Below are 20,866 nucleotides of genomic sequence, written 5' to 3'. Positions count from 1 at the left end.
AAACTTATGAAATACGTAGGATGCATGCTGTCTTGACGTAAAGATCTCCTTCATGGGTTTCAAAGTTTAAGCTGCCATCTCTGGCATTTGAATTAGCTACGAATAAAACACATAGACCAAGTAAGGCATCATTTCACACTGTCCACCAGTTTGGGTGAGCATTGCTCCACAGCTCATACTTGTTCCACGTTTTGAACAGTTTAAGTGAAAGCTGAGGCTCTGACAAACCATCACATCGTGTGCCCAGCCCCGTCTCTCCTTCCCAACCAGTTCTCTTCCCTCAGGCCTCACCGAGGATGCAACAGCCAGTCTTGCCCATGTTGCTAATAGGTCTCAAGTCAGCTCTGTACTACTTTACACAGGGGTGTTTTGTGTGTGTGTGCGCGTGTGTGTGCGTGTGTATACGCTTACTCAGATATAACACCCTGCATAACCATTTGTTAACAAAGACGTACTCCAATAGCCATATCTAGTAGTACATCCCAGGACTACAGGATCATATTCCCATATCACCTGTAACAAGACCGCTGCAATAACGATGGATTATTTTACCTCCATTCAAAAACCAAAAACAAACAAAAAAGGAGAAAATGCAAATATTGCTCCATTCAACAAGAAACTCAAGACAGTTACACCACCTTGGAAGCCGAAAATAACAGCGGTGTGACTCGTTTGGAATGAGCTTGTCCTTGAGTAGGACCATGTCTCAACAAACACTGTAATTGCCTAGGACACTCAGGTACGATAACGTCAAAACTGTTCCTCTTGCTGCAAGCTTCAGTTTTACTGAACGCCTGTTGCTGCTGCCCAACTTGTTCTTGCCTGCTTTGATCATCCTACTCTACATGTACTCGAGACAAGCTGCACATGGGCACCACGCTCTTTCATATTTCCCAAACTATGTGTTCTTAAACCATAAAAGTGTATCATTTATTATAATCATACACAATATAAAATCATTATTGCTACCATTTGGCCACAGCTAAGTGATGTTACAAATCATGTTTTTTATTTTCAAGTTTGCTATACTTTTAAATGTTGCCCCAGAGACTATTGTATCCTGTAATTTCAGTCTGACCTCAAACTATATGATTTGTAAAAAGAGTAACAATTACTAGCAATATTAAAAATGTGCATTGATAACAGCTCCATATGAGACATTTTACTATAAATTCAGTAAGGACAAGTCCAAATAATGAACAATTATAATCTGCTGCAGGAATGCAACATGGAGAACAACCAATCAGTCAATAGATCTACAGCGTTAAGACAGCGGGTTACAGACGTCAATTCACGAGTGTAGTACTGTGTGAGAAAGCAGGCATCACACCATGTGTATATACAGACTGTTCTATGTGAGACACGAGAAACAAGCCTTCTGCTCAGGGCTGCGGAGGTCTCTCCTGAAGGAGTGTCCTGCTTTGGGCATCATCGTTCAAGATGAGAACTTGTGAAAAAAGTCCAGAGAGGGGCAACAAGCACCACCACAAGCTTGAAAACATGTACTATCAGGAAAGATTAAAAGGACTGGCTTTGTTTAGTCTAGAGACAAGGGCCATACGATAACAGCCCTGAAACAAGTAAAAGGTTTCTGCAAAGAGAGCTGAAACACATGGTTGCCCCACGTGCACTTGCACAGGACAAGAAATAAAGGCTTAACATTTTAACACAGAGATCTCACTTGCACATTTGGAAAATCATGGTTTTTTGAAAGCGTGACTAAGAATGGGAACAGATTGTCTAACGAGGTACCAGAATAAATCTCTGTTGCCGGAGGTTTAAAAAATGAGTTAGACACACACTTGTCAGAAATGGCCGAGGTGCAGCTGTACCTGCCTTCAGGTAGAGGCACAGAGCAGACAAGCCCCTCACACTTCCCTCCAGACTGACAATCTGTCCTATACATTTACCAAAAAAGGCAAATTGTGTGAAACAGGCTCACTCAAAAACTTAATCCAGCCCCCCCTAATTTTTAAACCATTAAAACTTTTTTAAGCACTTCCAGGTTTTTCTTTCAGAACATTTTAAACTCTAACCTAACCTAGCAAACAAAGGAGGAGGAAATAATTTAAAAATTAACCGTTTCAAGCTAGTGTTCATAAACCACATCCTGTGACGGCGCTCGGCATGACTCTTAGCTGCCCACCAAACTGGTAGCTCCACCATTCACAGCACTTTAACTAAGAAAACTGCTGCTGCCACTACTGCGGTCCTATGAGAACCTGAACAGAGATGGTCCGAGTGTAGTATTACTCTTGAAGACAGTCCGAAATCAAGACTGTTAACACCAGGGAGGAGGGAAAAGGAGAAAAAGGAAAGTTGCAGCTGAAGAAGTGCCAAGAGACTGGGGGGGGGGGGGGGGGGGGACTTGTTTTGAAGAGCTACTGAAACTTTGGAAATAACGGGAGACTATGATGTTTTGCTCCTGTTCAACTCTGGAGACTCAGAAGCTGCAGCAAGCCCTGGGCTGAATTAAAACATATTTTGTTTTCATTACACACTGAACCTGATTCAGCAGTAAGTTTCTTCGGCTTCATGATAATTCCGTAATTCCAGAGGAACAAAGCAACACTAAAAAGTGCCCTGTGACTCTGTCCGTGCTTTCTAATCTCCTCCAAGACTATTCTTAATGAAGGCAAGAATAAGTCTTTTTCAAGTAAAATAATGTGTCATGTTTGTCCCCAGATCTTTTATTATTTAATGCGATTTCCCTGTGAAGATGCTCAGTCTCATCTGTACAGTCTTTTCTCCCCAAAAGACTGAACAGATACTATTTTGAAATAAAAAACTGCTTAATTTATAAATTGTCTTAATTTTTCCAATGAGTCAAAATGAAGTTATAACAATCAACGCAATTCACTGTGTTTACCCACATTCAATGCGTGTGATCTGTGATGAACGGTAGCTTCTGCCAGTACGGGACTTCGGCTCTCAGACCAGTGATATTTTGCTTTCTAGACTTCTTTCTTTACACGCTGCTGGAGGAACTCGCACTGGCAAAGAACCGCCATGCGTGCACACACAACTGAGCTGCTGATTTATAGGGGAGGGCAGACAGCAGTAGTTTCAGCGCAAAGTGAAGGCAGACGATAAATAATCAGGCGAACAATGGCCATGCACAAATAAGGGGACTGAGAGCACGGTAAAAACCGTCAACTCTGCTGGACTGAAACCGCCAAGCGGTCGCGTTTCTTTAGCTATGAAAATAACGCTATATGCAGGTAGAGCAAATCTGCAAAGGCATGTTTCAAAAAAGGGGGGAAAAATGCATTTCCAAAGAGTTCCTTCCTATCTGTGCTCCCTGGGTTTAAGGAAACAGACACCAAGCACTTGGAACATTGCAGAAATGTCTAATTTCTCCATGGTCGGCGTCTGCAGCGCTTCAGGGAAACTTGCGCCGGGCCAGTCCCCGGGACAGCGCTGGAGTGTGCAGCGCCGCGAGGACCGCTTCACGCTCGGGGAAGCGCACGCAGGTGTTCTGCGGGAATGCTCCGCCTGAAACCTGCCCTGTGAGTATTACGGCTTTGGAGGCTTCCTGAAAAGAGAGACCTGACACCGCGCCTGAGCTCTGTTTGGAGAGCGTAATCCTCCTTCCCCCAGCTGCTGACAGGAAAAGGCCGCGTCGCGCTCGAGTACAAAATTCCTTCCTCAGAACCGAGGGACCAAAGCGGTAGAGAAGAGCAAAGCAAATTCCTTCCCTGAAAAGCAGAGTTAAAACACCCGACAGCTGAATGTTAGCAACATCAGAAACAGCTTTTTCTACTCTACAATATATATCAAAGTAAAAAAATCTCTGCCAGGTGGCATTAGGCTTTAAAGGGATAAGAAAACCACCCAAACAATAACCTGATCCGGGGAGACACCGAGTTCCTCCCTCCGATTGAAATGGATGCTTCTGTTAGGCTTTTTGTACAAAAAGCCTCTACCCGTAAGCGGGAGAGTTTGTACTAGGGGTGCAGTTTTTGCCGATCCTTTAAAAGTCCGCCAAAGTTTGACCAAAAAATAAACCTGTGAAAACCCCTAGGTTGTACTAATGCAGACTCCACAGATCTGAAGAGCTGGATTTCCTGAAAACTTCAGCCACAAAAGGAATATTCCAGCTCTTCCACCGATCGCAATTCCTGCCTGCCCCAGGCGATAGCAGGTTTGAAACAATGCAGCGAGCAGAGAGCACAAATCCGCTGTTGTTCATCCCAATGCTCAGGCAGATCGGACAAGGAGTCAGGACGCGTAGAGAAACCCAACACTGATCTGGGCCAAAACGCTGAGAAAAAGAACTGGAGGAAAAACTGCTATTGCCTGACAGTGAACAAAAGTGAGCTGAGAAACTAGAACAGTGGAAACTAGACAAAACTTGTTTGAGGAGGGCACGGGGTTTGGGACCATGAGTCAGGGTAGGGTAGAGAGCAGCTGGGTGAGAAGGGGGCAAACCGGGCATGCTTCTCCATAGCTGTGCACAGCACTTTGCTGTGCTGAATCTCATTGCTTTCTGCAAGCCCCTGGCAAAATGTCTTATCCCTTCCAAGCGCTAGACACACCGAGATTTATAACCTATTATTTGTGCCACTTACTCCGTTTGCTCAAGGGAGAAGCTGTGTGCCGTGGCTATGCACGGTCATCGCGCGGCATCACCTTCTGGCATGACGGAGCTGCGCGCTACATGATGGGACTTCTGTTTTCAGTTTGCTTCTTTCAGATGTTTAAAGTTACAAAAAAATCATGCTATGTTAAAAGCACACTTCTCAAATTGCCAGCTTATGCACCCATCTACTCAGGAAATGCTAGAATTAATATTACTTGTGCAGGTTTGTTTAGTAAAGGTATTTATCATTGGCTGTAGAATCCTTTTTCAGGTTTTGTCAGCAACTTAAAAGGTTAGGTAAGAGAGATGACCATGAACAGAAAAAAAAATTAAAGAAAAGAAAAATAAAAGGAATGATCTCAGAGTAATGCAGCTAAGCACTCTGTTGTGTCCTGTTTCTCCCAGCACTACTTGGTTGTGAAAATGCAAGAGCTGTTTAAACCAAGCTTTTCTCAGGTGATCTCTAATTCTTTACCCCACTTTCCTATATGGTCAACCTGAAAACTCAGTGTCTAACCGGCAGGCATGCTGAGCACTCCCCAGCACCGCGGAAGTCAGGAAGGCCGTGCTGTAATCCTGCTAAGTGCTCAAGGACCAAGCCCCAGACACCTCAAACCAAGCCCTTGGAGGAGGACAGTGCGGTTTCACAAATGGTTTAGGCCAACCTAAAAGCGCACTTCCACTGGAAGAGACCATCCAACCAAGCAACAGGACAGACAACGGGACTGAACAACCAGACAACGGGAAAGCTGATCAACAGCGGGAAGGGATACCCTCCTGCTTGCGGGCTACGGTGGGCTGGTTTCAGCCAACGGTGAAACCACAGCCTCGGTGGTTTCTTCCAACCTGAGCTGTCCTCTGCCTCAATGCTCCTTCTGCAAAATGGGAGTACAGATACCCTTTGTCTATCGAGAGGACCCGCGACACTAAACTGAACTTAATGAACATGCAGATCCTATAATCATGGGTGTCTCAGGAAAAAGCACGAGGAGATCAATAATTATGTCCGCAGCAGGCTTTGAATAGCATGCAGTAAATAAGGCGACGCTCACACATTGAACAATGCAAGTAAGACAAAATATTGAACAGGGACTCATTAAGCAAGTGCTGCCCATCCTGTGGACTGAACAAAGCAGGGGTCCGATGGAAAAAACAGTATGTTATCATGTAATTAAAGACTGCATAGCAATGCATACGCAGAGGTCAACTGAAGGTTGCATAAGCAACATAAATACAGATAGTTTCTCATTTTCAAATGCAACTTCAGTAATGGTATTTTCATGCAGTTTTGTGCTTTTGTAATATTACAAACTTTGGGTTTAAAACTTACCAGACAATGTTCATGGATTTGCCCTCACTTTAGATCTATAAATAGTCTTTCTAAATGTCACACTTTATTTTCCTTAAAAGTTAATAGTTTTGGTGAAGTGAGAGCTTGGTTACATCCCTGGGTCCCCGTGAGGCAGGAAATCAGATTAACAGATCCAGTTTGGACTCCCGAGGTTGGGAAATACATCTTTTCTCCACCGCTTCCTTCCTACTGTGATAAGACCAAAACATGGCCTCATACCTTCGCTCTGCAAGGGAAGATCCTGGCTGTGAGACAGGCAAATTAATGAACAAAAATACCTCTTTCTTCCATTCTGCAGGGGAAATCTGTTTGATATGATTTTAGAATAAGCTGTGTGGAAAAATATGATGGGCACGTAACACGAAACCAGCTCATAGTCTAAGCGGGCTGCCACAGGACTACAGAAATTTTGAAAGCCATTTGGTCCAGCATATGCAGCAGCAACAGTCTGTTGCTGTTTACATATATTTCTACACATATTTCTATGGCCTTTGTCACTCGAACAGACAGCTGCTCCCAATTAATGTCTCTCATAAACTACCCTAGGGAGTCAGACTTTATTATTTTTTTCATTTTCCAGGAGGGAAGGTGAAACAGAGAGCAGACCAGATTCACAAAGGTGTCTTTGTGCCTCGCTCCCATGGAAATCAGCTGAATGTCATTCAGCCAGGGAACTTTCATGGATCTGGATCCAAAACAGTGGATGTGGATCTAGGTGGCATTACACTAAAAAGCTGCAAAATGAACTTAAGATTTTTAACTCCCACTCCAGTTTTATGCCTTTAAAGGGTCATTAGGGGACTGAACACAAAATTGCATATTCAGAAAACTGGGCTGTATTATTTCCTTCAGTAAGGCTCTCTTTTCTGTTACTGCCAAGAAGGAACAATAAACAGACAAGTGAAATTTGGAGGGAAAAAAAAAAGAAGAAAAAAACAGATTCTTGATTTCGAATGGTTGCGATGGTGTGCTTGAGGGCTCTTTTTCACGCTGTTTGTCACTTCTTTTTCTCATATTGTCCACACATTAGAAGCAATAACATGCTGATAAACACCATAAATGTAAAAGCCATTAAGTCTGTCACGCAGTAAGAAAAATCTTGTCATTTTAGCCAACAGTTTCAAAAACACAATAAAGATTTACGCATCTTCAGTTAGCTCTTAAAAAATCCTTTAGGTGTCAAGCGTAATACTTAAACCTAACTACAGAAGCAAAGGGAACATGTTCCTCTAGCTCTTCGGGTCTAAATATGGAACGGATTTGCTCATTAGCAGAAACGTATAGTTTGGAGAAGCAGTCAGAGCGGACACCGCATGCAACAATTTTCTCACGAACTCTCAATTTCTCTGCCTGCCAACTGCTTGCAGACACGCCAATGGCAAGTGTACGATGCTTCTCCAAACGCCACCCATGTCACATCTGCCCACCGAAAGTATGAAGGTGCTTTTCAGAAGTGACAATGTCATCTGAACACTAGGACATAAAAATATAAAGGTGCAAGTATCCGTTCTTAGCGGAGTCTGGTGCCTAAGGCTGTAAAGCTACAGACTACATTCCTCACTTGCTCTTGAGTACACAGAAGACTCTACAAACACGTCACTCAGTACTTGCAGAAAAACAGGAGGTTCTTCACCTTTTAAACACAATGTGTTTTAATGACAGAATTTATTTGCTCTTCTTTCTATGCCAACTAGGCTTCATTTCTGTTACTTAAATAGACATGAAATAATGTATTTGGTACAAAAGGAACGATGCTTCATTAAGTTGATTTTAACGCATTTTTGGTGGTGGAATGACAGTTTAGTGTATGACCATATTTCAAGGGAAACGCATTTGGCAGCCACTTCTTGGAGCTAAAAAGAAACTTAGCTACAAAGGTTAGATTTTCACATAAATGACTGTCGAGGCACTTTATGAGCTTCCATAACTTTGTGGCATTCCCTTTTATTTGTTTATGAGATTTAGTTTGTTCTTCCTTGGTGGTACTAATTTGTTATTAAACAAAACATGTACATGACAGAAGTCAAGTGCTATCCACAGAGCTAACAACAGTCTAGAGTTTGTTTCCCCCTAAGGAAGAATTTCTGAGTAATTTATGAAGAAGGTACAAAATTATATTTAAAAAAAAATACAGAAGTGCAATCGCAATAGATATTCCAGCTGAAATCCTCCTCAACTCTCATGCTCATGATCATAATTTCATTATACTTCTCTAACTATAGCAGCATGGAGACAGTAATCGAAGTGAAATGTAAATGTATGTAAATTTAACATGGCCACTGCCAAAGAGGGATCATTATACCATCATCTCCATTTCAAGGAGAGCAATAGTCCCATGTCCCAGTCTTCCTGTGCCCACTTGCCTTCCCTAGCGTTTGCTTCAGAGAAGGTCCACACTATTTCCACTGGAAGCGCTCCACTCATAAAATCTATTCCTCAGCATGGATTTCGTTTCACTGCTCTTTATTTTTCTTCTTTCCAGGGAGAAAAATGCACTTCTCAGGCAACTTCACTCTGCAGCACCTTCACGCCCACAGGCAGCAGTATCTTTTCTGGTGGTTTGCCATTTACTCCCTTAATTTATCCACAGCTTAAATAGCGAGTTCTGTTGCTGCTATCAAACCCAGAGGGTAATCCAAATTTCACGCGGTAATATTCTCTTTCCATAAATGGGATCAAAATAAATGGGAAAAAAAACCCACAAAAAAGCCACTTCTGCTTAAACTGACAAACGGGAGCCCCCTTGGCTCGGGTCACCACCTTCATCCCCACTGTCCAGCTAAAACATCTGCTCCAACGCGCTACCTGCTGCAAGAGGCTTCTCACAATTTCCAGTATTACAGCTATAGCTGACATTTGTCCCAGCTCCCATCTTTTTCTTTTAATGGAAGAAACGTTAATAACAACTGAATCGGCCTGACGGGCTAGCTAGAATGAGGAACAAAATAAATAAGCAAGCCATAATTAATGAAGAATTTTTTTTTTTTACCTCCCTTCTTTATACTGATGCCTCCTGGCATGTGAATTAGAAAATAAATAAATGTAAAACAACAAGAATCATAAACATAACTACTTCTTAAGGCAGCTGGTTAGAACTGAACTGTTAAAAGAGCATAAAAAACCCCCTATTTAACAAACACTGGAACTTATAAGACGTTCCAGCTCTTTGACAACCAATCTTAAAGCATGCTCCTGATGCCTAAATTTATTCACAAAATTAAAGTCATTAATGACAGACTCAGAAGTAAGGCAATTTTTTTGCCATTTTTAGCTGTATTTTTGGCTAGTGACTTCCCAGGCAGCTATCATTCATTCCACAAAACCTACTTCGTGGTCCATATTCAAATAAAATATATTTAGCCTCTTAACAGAATATTGAGCTTTCACCTGTTCCTCAGTCACAACGGAAAAGAGATTAGTATAACGTGATATTGATTTCATCAATATGCATTCAGACTTAAAAACAGAAAAATACAGTTTCGTTCAGCCGCTAACTGCTAATCTGCATTGAAAGAGTAAATCGGGACCAGTCCCCAGCGACCACCGCGCTGCAGCGGGGTGAGCGTCGGTCGGGCTGCCCGAACGGCGCACCGCAGGACCACCCCATTCTGGTCAACCCGACGTCAAATATCTCCCTCTGCCTGACCGACGATGGGACATCTTAGCTGGTGAACAACAGCCTCAGATATCACACGGGAAGCAGCATCTGTGTGGGCAGGAGGAACCCAGACAAACTCGGGTAAAGCCAACAGTGAGGAAAAAGACTGCGCTGATACTTGCATTTGCCTTGTATTTCCAGCAAAACCAAGCTGCCAAAAGCAGATCAAGCTGACTCACCCACGGGCCAATGTGTCTTGTTCAGAGGGGTGCGGGAACTGCATTTCTGTTCACTCTTTACACCGTGTATTCAATTATAACACATGTGTTGCTTGATTGCAACATATGTGAATGCAGAATTGGATTGTTGATCGTCACATTTCAGAATTTCAAAATACGATTTTTTCCCTTTTTAAAGGAAAACGCAGTCGGCTGTTGTAAAGGTTCGCTCACACCGAAGTTGCCATGGGTACCAAGAGCACAGCAACTTCTGCAGACAGTGAGCCTTCACAACAGCAAGCTGGATGTTTTTAAAGTTCTCCCCTTCTGATTCAAGGTGCACTTGCTAGGGTTTCCCACAGCTTAATTTCTAGTCACTCCATATTTTTTACGTGGACATTCAGAAAAATATAGCTGTCAAAAACCGGAATCAACGCTACTGCTGCTTTTTCTGCAAAAAATAATACTAGTTGCCTTATTGCGTACGCTGACCAGGCACAGAGCAGATTTGCCCATCATAAGGCTTAGATGGCAACTAAGCCAGGTAAAGAAAGAAACTAAGACCCTGAAGTTCCTGAAGCTCTGTCACACACGCTGAATTTCCCAGTGGTACTGCAAAGCCACCAAGCTATTCTGTGCTTGGCAAGAAAGAGAAATTTGCTAGAAATCTTGTGCAAATGAAACCCAGCTGCTTAAGCACAATCCCAGATGTCTCCTACACTGTGTGGCTTTGATAGATTAAATTGAGCATAAGAAAGAGATGAAATATTTATGAAAATTAAATTTGCAGGATGCATGTCAGTAAGCCTGAAAAACACTTTTTCAAATGAAGACGGGAAACCACATATTTCACCCAAACGAGTTAGGCTATAGCAGTGGTATTCACATGAGCTTCTGAGATGCTTAATGTTCATGCAGACTGCTTAGCTTTTACTCAAACCACTCACCCCAGAAACAGCGACCACAAATACCGACTCCGACACTGGTATATCAAACATTTATAAACAACATATGCAAATGAAATATTATGCTTTACTGCTTCCTCCCCAAAAGTTTAGTATTCGGAAGGCTGGCAGAAAGCTCAATCACATACGGTACTCTATACAGTGACACTGTACCCTTGACACCGCTCACTACTGCAAGGAACAAAAAACCTTGCTCTACATTTAAAGGAATGCTTTGGACATCTGAGCTAAATGAATGTATTCTGAGACACTTTCAGACTACTCAGTCGTCAAAACTTTGTATTTTCTTGTGTTGACGTCCTCAAAACAGCAATAAAAGTGAATGCAGTAAGAAAGACCAGTGACAGAAGTCCTTAACAAGTTAAGATAACAATTAGAACTAAATGAAACCATGGAAGGACAAAACATCTCCATCTTCCCATGGAAAATGTCTTGCATAAAATCCACAAACACAGCTGGCATCTCTCTCTCCATGGTCGAGGTCCTGTCAGATCTATTTTCACTATGCTAAGCACTACTACTGCATATGATGAGGTTTTCGTTTCCTAGCTGTTCCCACCTTTCATCCTTTTGGACACCACATCCTTGCAAAGGGTGGCAATCTCTTTCAAGGTGCTCTTCTCGCTCTCTTTTGGATTGACAAACCCAGGAGAAGGTTTTGGATTTTTGTTTTTGTTTTTGTTTTTTTTTTAAGAGAGTTAATCATTGTGGTCATTCAGCACTCAGTTATTTCAAAGCCCTTGCCTGATACAAATATCCATACGCTTATGAAACTATGACTTAATTCAAGCAGATGTGGTCTTCTAAGCAAAAAATAACACACAAGGTTATTATTAATGCACAGAATAAATATTAAAGAGGCTGCAGTTCTCTGGGTTGCTCATTGATTTCTTTTGAAACAGAAATTAGAAGGTCCTTGACTTCAACAAGCTAGGAATAGAGACAAAGCAAACACTTCCCATCTTGCTTTGCTATTTAAATGCCTTCTGCTAGCATCACAGGGTCATGGGACAAGCCAGGACAGTGGAACTGTTCCAGACGACATCAGCAATTTATTTCTAGGAGCACAGCAAGCAGCATTTCCCCAAATCTCTTTCAAAAGAGTAGCAACAAATACTCCATTTCCTCTTCATGGGATGTTTATACACTAAGAATTGAGTACATTTTACATGGCTAAGCTAATGAAATGCCAGATTTCAGCAGAGAAAGAAGAATACGCAGTCATATGGCATGTGTTTTTAGTCCCATTTACACCAACTTTGTGTTTGAAGCAGTACCTTGAAAATGTGCTGATGCAGCATCAGTACCATCGCGACCATCTCCACAGACCAACAGATGTCATCAAAATCAGTAACATTCATCTCCTTACAGTTGGTGGGCAGCATAAAATACTGAAACTCATTAAAGAGTTATGACTACAAGTCAGTAAACAGATGCGCACTTCTTGTAATCCTCGCTCTTGACAAGCAAGGTGACATGTCAGTCCTACTATTTTTAAAAAGGAGCTAAGCCCCCACTTCAGCAAAGTACTCAAGGAACAGAGTAGCCCTGTCAGTCTCAAAAGGAGCATTTAAATTAGAAGTCACCTAAGTGCTGTAAGTTGAATTAACGCTTCACAGCTACTTTGGCTAACGAATGACACCTCTCATTTCAGTCCACTTAAATATTTTGCACTCCAGCTATGAATCTTCAACAAATTCAAGCAGAAATCACGTGAGCGGAGCGTTTGCCAAACTGGGAAATAAGCCTGGCCTTCGAACCAGTATCTCTGTCAAGGCCACAGAGCCGAGGATCAGACACTCAGCAGCGATAACTCCTGTGCCGAACGAGTGGGCGCCCCGCCTGCTTTACGTGTCCTGGGGTGAACTGCACCTCGTAGCAAAACGAGAAGGGAAGGAATAAAGGAAGAAAGATCCAAACGCTGCTATCTTCCCTGCAGGTATGATGCAGAAGATATCAGATTTTGAGCATCTGTGATGCTCACTGCAAGTTGCTTTTATTGCTGATTAATAGTGAGAGATTAATAGCGGGGGATACTGCATAATAGCTGCAGTATAAAACTCCCCAACACACAGTCATGGTTATGCATTTAACAGCTGTGTCAGCCCTGTCCGTTCCTACTTGCAGTGTATTTTGCCATATGGTAACCCGGATCATTTTACACTCAAAAAATTATTACTTTAAACACATGCCATATAACTACACTGTGTATCTACTTCTAAAGTAACGCAGCCTAAAGGTCACCTATCCTTATGCTTCCTGAATCATCCTTCAGCTTTCAACAGATCAAATAATATCAGTTCATATCTCATAAGTCCAAGAATTTTCCTCTAGGCTTTAAGCCCACGAGTGTTAAAATACATTGACGAGCAGCAAATATGACGGTTGGGAGGAGGAGGCCTGGAAATTTGCCAGACGACAACTAGACCAGCAGGTGAACACGAATTTTTTGGATTAAACTGAAGTACAGTACTGCCTGCTAAATCCCTTGAGCAGTGAACTGTATGACAAGTAATTATACCAAGGAATTTTTTTTTTTTTTTTACATCAGGTTTATATATTCACCAGATTGCAACTATAATTAACAGTTGGGTCATTCAGAAAGAGACTTCTCCATGATTTCCAAGTACTAGTTTAGGACCAGCCTGTTGGAAAGATGCTTGCCTGCAGCTCTGCTCGGGATACCCCCAACGGCAGTATGGGAATGCGGGATGGGAAGGTGGGGAAAAACCCTCTGTCAAGCCAGTACCCTGCCTATATCCCACGGGGGTGAGAGGGGCAGGAGGGAACCAAGACTCACCCCAGTTCATTCCACATACAGGATTCCACATACTTCATTCCACATACAGGATTGATACAGTTCTGCACTGCCATATGCAAGTGATCTGGGTCAAAACTACAGTTTCTTTTTTCTACAGTTTTGTAAACATTTGTCTTTTATTTTTTCTTTTTTGAGCTGAGCTTTGCTAGGATTATTCAATGGAAGAGAATTTTCCAAAAAAGAAGAGATGTTTTCGCAAACAGAGATTCTGTCATCCGTTTCCTCTACAGTACAATCCTCTAGTTTGCATCATCCGGTAATGATGCTCAGTAAGCATTTTTTCTAGATGTCCAATTAGATGAGCTTTTGGCCCATTTTATTTATGCTTCACTTTTCAAATGACAATTACTTTTTCTGACTTTGTTTTTGAAAATTTCCTTCATAAACCATCTCCTGAAGTCTGGACTCCAGCATATATAACTTATGGCTTAAATAACTTAGATATAACTATAATACAATTAGAGCTACGTATGACTATATGTTATATACATAATGCATCTGTGCGTGTGTGCATACATAGAGTTATATGATTATATAACTTACGTAAGCACTACCTTAAATACTGCTCAGTCCAAAATCCAGAAGACAAGATCTGCAGTTCAGTGTGACTGAACTGCTTTGCATTTTCTCCTTAAGCAGGATGACAGTTTGGTCTCAAGTTTAGAAAGGAGAAGAGAAAAGATTAAACCCAGCCAACCAGCATCTAGAAGATAACAAACAGGTAAGCAGTTGCCTATATAGGTTTGTCAAGAACAAATCACATCAAAACTATTTAAATTCACTTTAGGGCAAGATATAGGGCTTGCGATCAGAAGAGAAGCAACAGATGCATCAAGTACTTTGACTTTTACTAAGGTTTCTGTCGTAGCACTGTCTCTCGTGACATGCTCCTGAGAAAGCAAGAGAAACCCAGCTTAGCTGAATTGGCTGTAAGGTGCGTGAGCGCAAGGTGAGCGGGATACTCTCTCTATCCAAAGAGCAGGTCTCGACGACTTACCAACAGAACGGAAGGAGGCAGCATCAAATGCATTTCTGCAGGGGACTGTCCTGGGCCCAGTGTTATGCCAGACTTTCACTAATGATTTACATGTTGAAAGAGAGAGCTGGCTTATAAATATTTCTGCTCATACTAGGCTGAGAAGACTGCATGTAAATTGGAGGACAGGATTAGTATTTGAAATGTCCTTAAGCGCTTGGAGAAATGACTGGGAAAGCCTGGGGCACTACTCGGGAGAGACCAGTATAATAGAATATACAGACCCACAAGTAATTGCACAAATAAAGAAACAATTTGCTAAATAGCCGTTCTTCAGAAAAGGATCCACACGTTAAAGAGGCTTACAAGCCGAACGTGAGAAAAACACGTCAGGCTGCTGTGAAAAAGGCAAACATTGCAGTGGGGTGTGTAAACAGGAGCTCAGCCTAAAGAATCTGCAAATAACCCTCTGGGTCTTGAACCTTGGGCAGTGTAAAAGCCTACGCTCAGATCTGGGCTCTGCGTTTTGAGAAAGACATGGAGAAACTGAAAAATGTGAAGCAGGGGTCAGCAAGAATAATCACAGACGCGCCAGGTATGACCTAAAAGGACAGCGGGAACAAGCTAGTGGTGTTCTGCCCAAAGAGAAAAGCTTGACTCTTCAGATATGCAGAAGAGGTAGGGAAGAGCATAGCCTCTGCATTCATGCAGGTTTGCACTAACAGAACTGGGCTTGAACTGGAGCAAAAAAGATCCAGAGAACACTTAAGAATTATTTTTCTAGAGGTAAGACAAGTGAGGCACTGGGACTAACTGAAGCAAAGTCGGTTATCAGCAACAGAGCAGGCACATCAGGGGACCGATTAAACTAAACCTGGTGTTGCCTTCCTGCCTAGTATCCACTGCAAAAGTGCCATTACGTCAATGATATAACCATCTTTGATCTTAGCAACAATATGGAATCATCAGGAGAAATTTTAAGTTAGAACGAATATTGCTCTAGAAAATGCTGCAAAAAAGGCCACTGCACTCATCCTGAGCCATGGACTGAAGGCCTTATAAGACCTTTTTATTTTATTTTAAGCTCTTTTTCCAATCACATCTTCTGGTCTCGGCCTTAAAACTGCCTAGAGCAAGGGAACTCTGACCCGTGGCCCAAAGGGCAGGAGGAAGTTAAGTGTTAGTCATACAACCTACTAAAAAAGACACATCACTGAAGAATGCATAGTCCTGTGCATTTTTTTTCCAAGGATTTCTCTCCTAAAATTTTCCTAAAGCTCTCACTGCTTTAATTGCTATATGTTCGTCCTTCTTTAATTGCTGAAAGCTTTTGGGCCAGGTTCCGTCTCCTTTTGGCTATTCAGAAGGCAGATGCCGAGCAGGTGAGAGCACCTGCGGCATTCCCCAGCACAAGCCTCACGCACCCTGAGCAATACACAGTCCTCAGAAGGCCCAAAATCCCGTGCTCAGCAGGCCACTCAGTTTATCCAAGTGCTCCAGTATCAAGAAAAAGTTTGACTCTCAACTGGCAACCTAATGCAAATGCAAACTGTGAGTTCACGAGCAACTATAGTTTGAATTAGGCTACTGGGAGTCTCCTACTGACAACCATCATTATACTGTTGATAAGACATAATAGCTAAGGATCTTACCTGTTGGAATAAAGTTTACATGCTAATTTTGGTGCTTGGAATTCAGCTGAGAGGCAAAAATCTTGGTCTCTTAGGGGCAACAAAAATTCTGTGCACAGCTTGCCGCAACCTACTGCGTTTCCTCCACAGGTCTGTCTAACGCCCTTACAGATGCCCGTATCTCAGGATACGTCTGACTTCCTCAAAGGTCAGCCACGGCACCAAGATTCCCAGCGTCTGTAAGAGCACATCCTTCACGTGTTATTTCAGACGCATCTGAAGTTTAGCATCCACATTTCTGCACTGAGTGAGACATCGACTCATTTATTCTGACACAAGTAACTGGGAGGATAATCTAAGAACGCCTTGTTTTCCGAGGAGTCACGCGTGGGAAGCGTCGCAGCTGCTGTGCATTTACCCATCAAAATTTCAGAAGGGAATGGAGAAACTAATAAAACTACTGTCGTAGCCAGAAATATTTCCAGTCGGCCCCTGGTCTGCGAGGAGCCCTCCAAGAGGAGCCCCAGAGGAGATGACCGGCCAAGCTCTCGGGTTGGCGCCCGGCCTTGGCCAAGCCACTCCTCCCATCCCATGGGGCGACCTCGCGCGAGCCCACGGAGCCATCGGGCAACGCCAGTGCCCAACAGAGCCGGAGGAAAACCCTCTGGAGCGACACAAAAACTCCCAGTCAGACTGCGGGTTCTTAGGTGAGGTCACCGAGAGTTTAACTGTTTAGTAAACGGAACTGCCTAATTTCAGCAGAGAAACAAAAACCTTCCTTGGCTGGGCATATTTATTTTCCTTTTCAGACGTGCTCCTCAGCTTGCTAACTAACTGCTTCACCATGAGGACATCCACGCCAAAAGATCGAGGGTGTTTCCTGAAATTATTTGCAACTTTCTGGAAGAGACTAGACTTAATGCAAAAATGTCCCTTAAAAACCAGTAAGTAGCTCTAGCAAGTAGTTTACAGTTCTTTTCAAGAACAACAGTACATGAGTGAAGCACACTACCGCAGGCAATTCATCAACTACAGAAAATACACCAACTCAGTTACTGCATACTGAATTTTTCAATTGCAATTACATTGTAAACATGTATTTTCCATTATTAATGCATAATATGTATTAATACATATTCCTTATTTTCCAAACACTCCATAATTAATAAAACTACTAGGATTCTGTCATCAATCAAAAGTCTACCTTATTGCAATCTCTGCTTACTGCTAATTAGTGCTCCCTTCTTCTATTACCTATGCCCAATTTTTGCTTCTTGGTGGGTAAATGTGGCATTTTTATTTATAATTAGCATGATACTTCCTATGTTATCCTGTTAAAACCAAAGCATGACCAAGTTCAGTCTCCTGCCTAAACAAGCACAACATTTCTTAGTTTATAGTTACTGCTAAAAAAATCCTCCCTGTTAAAAGGGAAAGGGTTAACAGACAAAGTTACAAGAGGCATAAACCTAAAGCTACTCAAAATTTCTAAAGGCAGATTTAATTGAATGCAACTGCTTAAAAGCCCTTCTTTTGAGCTGTGCAAAAAGTCTCAAGTTATTCTATCAAAAAGAAAACAGCGCCGGGAGCTGCTATTTATGGCATCCCCAAACATGCAAGCTGTTTCTGCAAACTGCGCGCATCGAGAGCATCATTTGCATATTCACTCCGAGCACACTGAAAAGTGCCCTAGAAAACATCAGTCTCAGTTTAAAAAAAAAAAAAAAAGAAAGAAAGAAAAACCTTCTACTGCAAATGCCTCTTAAAATCCCGCTTGCAGTGCAGGCACCCTACTAAAATGCAAGAGTAGCATCTCACTTCCACCCCCTACCCCCCACCCCCCGGTCTGCACGTTTTTAAGCTCCGTTCTCCTAGGCTCAGCTTTTCCGGCGAGCCGGCACGGTGAGCGCGGCACCCCGCCACGGCCGCCGAGCCCTTTCCGCCTTACCTCTGGCGTGCGCGGAGAGCAGCGCGAGCAAGGAAATGTGCAGCTGCCAGTTGGGCTCCTCCAGCCAACCCATCGCCGCGGGCGCGCCGCGCTCCTGATTCGCTCGCCGCCGCCGCCCCGGTCCCCCGCTCTCCTTAGCCCCCCGCCAGCCGGCGGCTCCGGGGGCTCCGAGGCAGCCGGGGCGCCCGGGAGGGGAAGCAGAGGCGAGCCGTCACGGAGGGGCCGCGCGGCCGCCGCGCTCCATCACCTCGCGGGCGGCGCAACAAAAGGGCAGCGCGGAGGCCGGGCGGCACGGGAGCCCGCGGCCGGCGGCCCCGACTCGCTGCCCACGCGGGGCTTTTTGTAAACTTAGACGCCGCAGCCGGACGAGGGGCTTTAACTCTCTCCGTGCTTCGCGCGCGGAGAAGCCCGAAGCCCCGGAGCGGCACGCGAGGGCTGCGTGTGCTCTTCGCTGAGCCTAAGGAAAAAACGCCTCGCCGAGCTGCCGCGGGGTCGCTCTCCAAATTAAACGCTTCCTTTGCCTTTAAAGAAACCACGCCAGCGCGCTTGGGAACTTCTGTGCAGGGAAAAATAAAAGCTGCTGCGAAGCAATCACAGATAGTAGCTAGGAAAGGCGAGAGACACAAAAAGCTCTGCTGGAGTGCCGCGTTATTTAAGATAAGGCATCCTCCCTTCGGCATGAACCGCACGGTACTGGACAGCTGTTATAAACACTTTTTAGCTTGGTGTCATTCCTCAAGCACCGGACAAGCGCCTTTAGCCTACGCGCGCTTCAGGATTTCCCCGCAAGCGTATTGGCGAGTCAGACCTGCGGAGAGGTTTAACTGTGCCCACGGACAGGGACGCTGGCCACAGCCGCCGGGCGAGCTGCTCCTCTGCCGGGTGCCCGCAAAGCGGCTGCCCAGGCTACGGCCGGGGCGCTCTCAGCTTGGGGCTATTCGTTTCTCAGCGTTCATTCGGGTAAACACTCATTTCGGCTGAAAACCCCGCTCTGATCCCTTGCCCAGAGGAAGGCTCCTCGGGCAGCGCACCTGGGTGCAATGCCGCTAGCTCCACAGCAAGACAGCCCAGCTACACATCTGCTCTGGGGATAAAAAGAGGCACCAGCGAGCACCACTGCGGCATCACATAGCAGCACCCTGTGCTCTTTGATCCTGAAAGTGCAGGTGAGAGTCCAGAAACGCTGAATACAGGAATAACAGCAACGTTGCTGACTGACATGCTAAAACACCCAAAGTTTCGGCTACTGCGTGAGCAAAAATACAATAGCAGAGCAAACTCTTATTAAGTATTCACAAATAAACTCTGTACCAACTTACAGTAATTTTTAATGAAATTGCTATTATTTTTATCTAAATGAATGAGAAAAGTAGACCTTGTGATGCAAAAGGCTTTCTGGGGGAGATCTGCGCCTCCGATGATGTTTGACTATCACTTAGCGAAGCAACATGGAAGCCATGAAGTGGTCCCAGCAGTTGCCATACAACCAAATAGTAATAGCGGAGTAACACTCAACTGATTGCGACTAAGAATAATCTGGCTTAAATGTCGATAAAGCAAACTTTGACCAGCCCTCATAAACATGGCTAGCATTACCCAAATGGTGCTGTACTGTTTTCTTTCCTCATCTTTTTTGTTTAATACTCTACTGTCTGGTTGATCACTATGCCACTTTACAATGCAACTGCAGCACAAACGTGTATGTCAATATGCACAGAATTGGAATACATCACTTATGTGAATATAAATTCTTAGTCTTTCTCATGTGTTTTCATGCAACACTGGAACATGCAGCAAGAAAGCAACATGTTAGCTTTAAAACTATTTGTTGTCTATTTTCAGCCCTAATTGCAAATTTGCTGCATACTTAACACCAGCTTTCACGGGAAAAAATGATCTTAGGCATTAAATTCATATTTAATGCACCTGCTGTATTCAAAAAGCACCTTCAAAGCTTCCTTCTCAAGCTCTCATATATGCACAAAAACCTTACAGCCATGATTTATCATCTGCTGACATCATTTTAAATGTTTCTATTACTAAAACAAAAATTCCCAAGCCATCATATATCACACAGCCTTCATCAAAACCTACAGAGCAGGCCACTCTTGTACATCAAACAGAAGATGGCACTCCTTGTGCTATACAGGATCAGCCTCTCTGACTGCAAGATGCAACAGCATCACTGATTTGGCAGCTGGGACTGACACCACAACCCCCAGTTTTGTGGCCATAAGGGACCGGATGAACAAATGCTCTGTGCCCCACAGCTACATCGGCCACAAATCTCTGCATTTGAAAGACTGCCGTCACCAGTGCGGGGAATCTAATACGGATGCTTTCAAGATGCCAGCAGAATCGATTCATCAGAAAAGGAGTTTCTCGTGCAGACTAATGCAAAGAGAAGTGCCTAAAAATCAGTGTTTTACTCCCGTTTGGATCTGTCCACAGATGCAACTATCAGAGTGTGCTAGCAGGGCACTCTTCAGGCCAAAGCTTTGGGTGGAAAGAACCTCAAATACGGCTCCAAAGCAGAACCAGGGCAGGGCTCCAGTGGGCAACTTAGGCCACCACGTGTTGGGATGGCCGTGGTCAGCTCGCCTGGCCCCCTGAGGCGGATCAGAGATCCCGGCACAGGGATACAAAAATTGACAGATGCAGAGCACTACCAGCACCTCTGAACAGTAACTTGCTCTCAATTTTTTTTTTTCACCATGAACCACTGGTGTCTAACTAGCATTCATTTGGGCAATGATGGTGGAAGGACTCCTTCAGA

At 43.7% G+C, this 20,866-nt stretch overlaps 1 protein-coding gene across 5 annotated transcripts in view; it reads right to left on the bottom strand.

Moving 5' to 3' along the window:
- BMPR1B (bone morphogenetic protein receptor type 1B) overlaps window positions 1-20,866 on the bottom strand; it is a 254,313-nt gene that overhangs the window by 62,306 nt on the left and 171,141 nt on the right. Inside the window, exon 1 of one of the 5 annotated variants that reach the window (XM_026102443.2) lies at window positions 18,091-18,232. The exons of the other annotated variants lie outside the window; for them this stretch is intronic. Coding sequence (XP_025958228.2) covers window positions 18,091-18,163 — 73 coding nt within the window. The 5' untranslated portion in view covers window positions 18,164-18,232. Of the gene's footprint in view, window positions 1-18,090; window positions 18,233-20,866 lie in introns of those variants that run through there. 5 annotated transcript variants of the gene reach the window in all.

This window comes from Dromaius novaehollandiae, chromosome 4, assembly GCF_036370855.1.
Source record: "Dromaius novaehollandiae isolate bDroNov1 chromosome 4, bDroNov1.hap1, whole genome shotgun sequence".
NCBI lineage: Eukaryota > Metazoa > Chordata > Aves > Casuariiformes > Dromaiidae > Dromaius > Dromaius novaehollandiae.
Note: the sequence above shows the minus strand (reverse complement) of the source record. Positions and strands in the feature narration are given on the sequence as shown.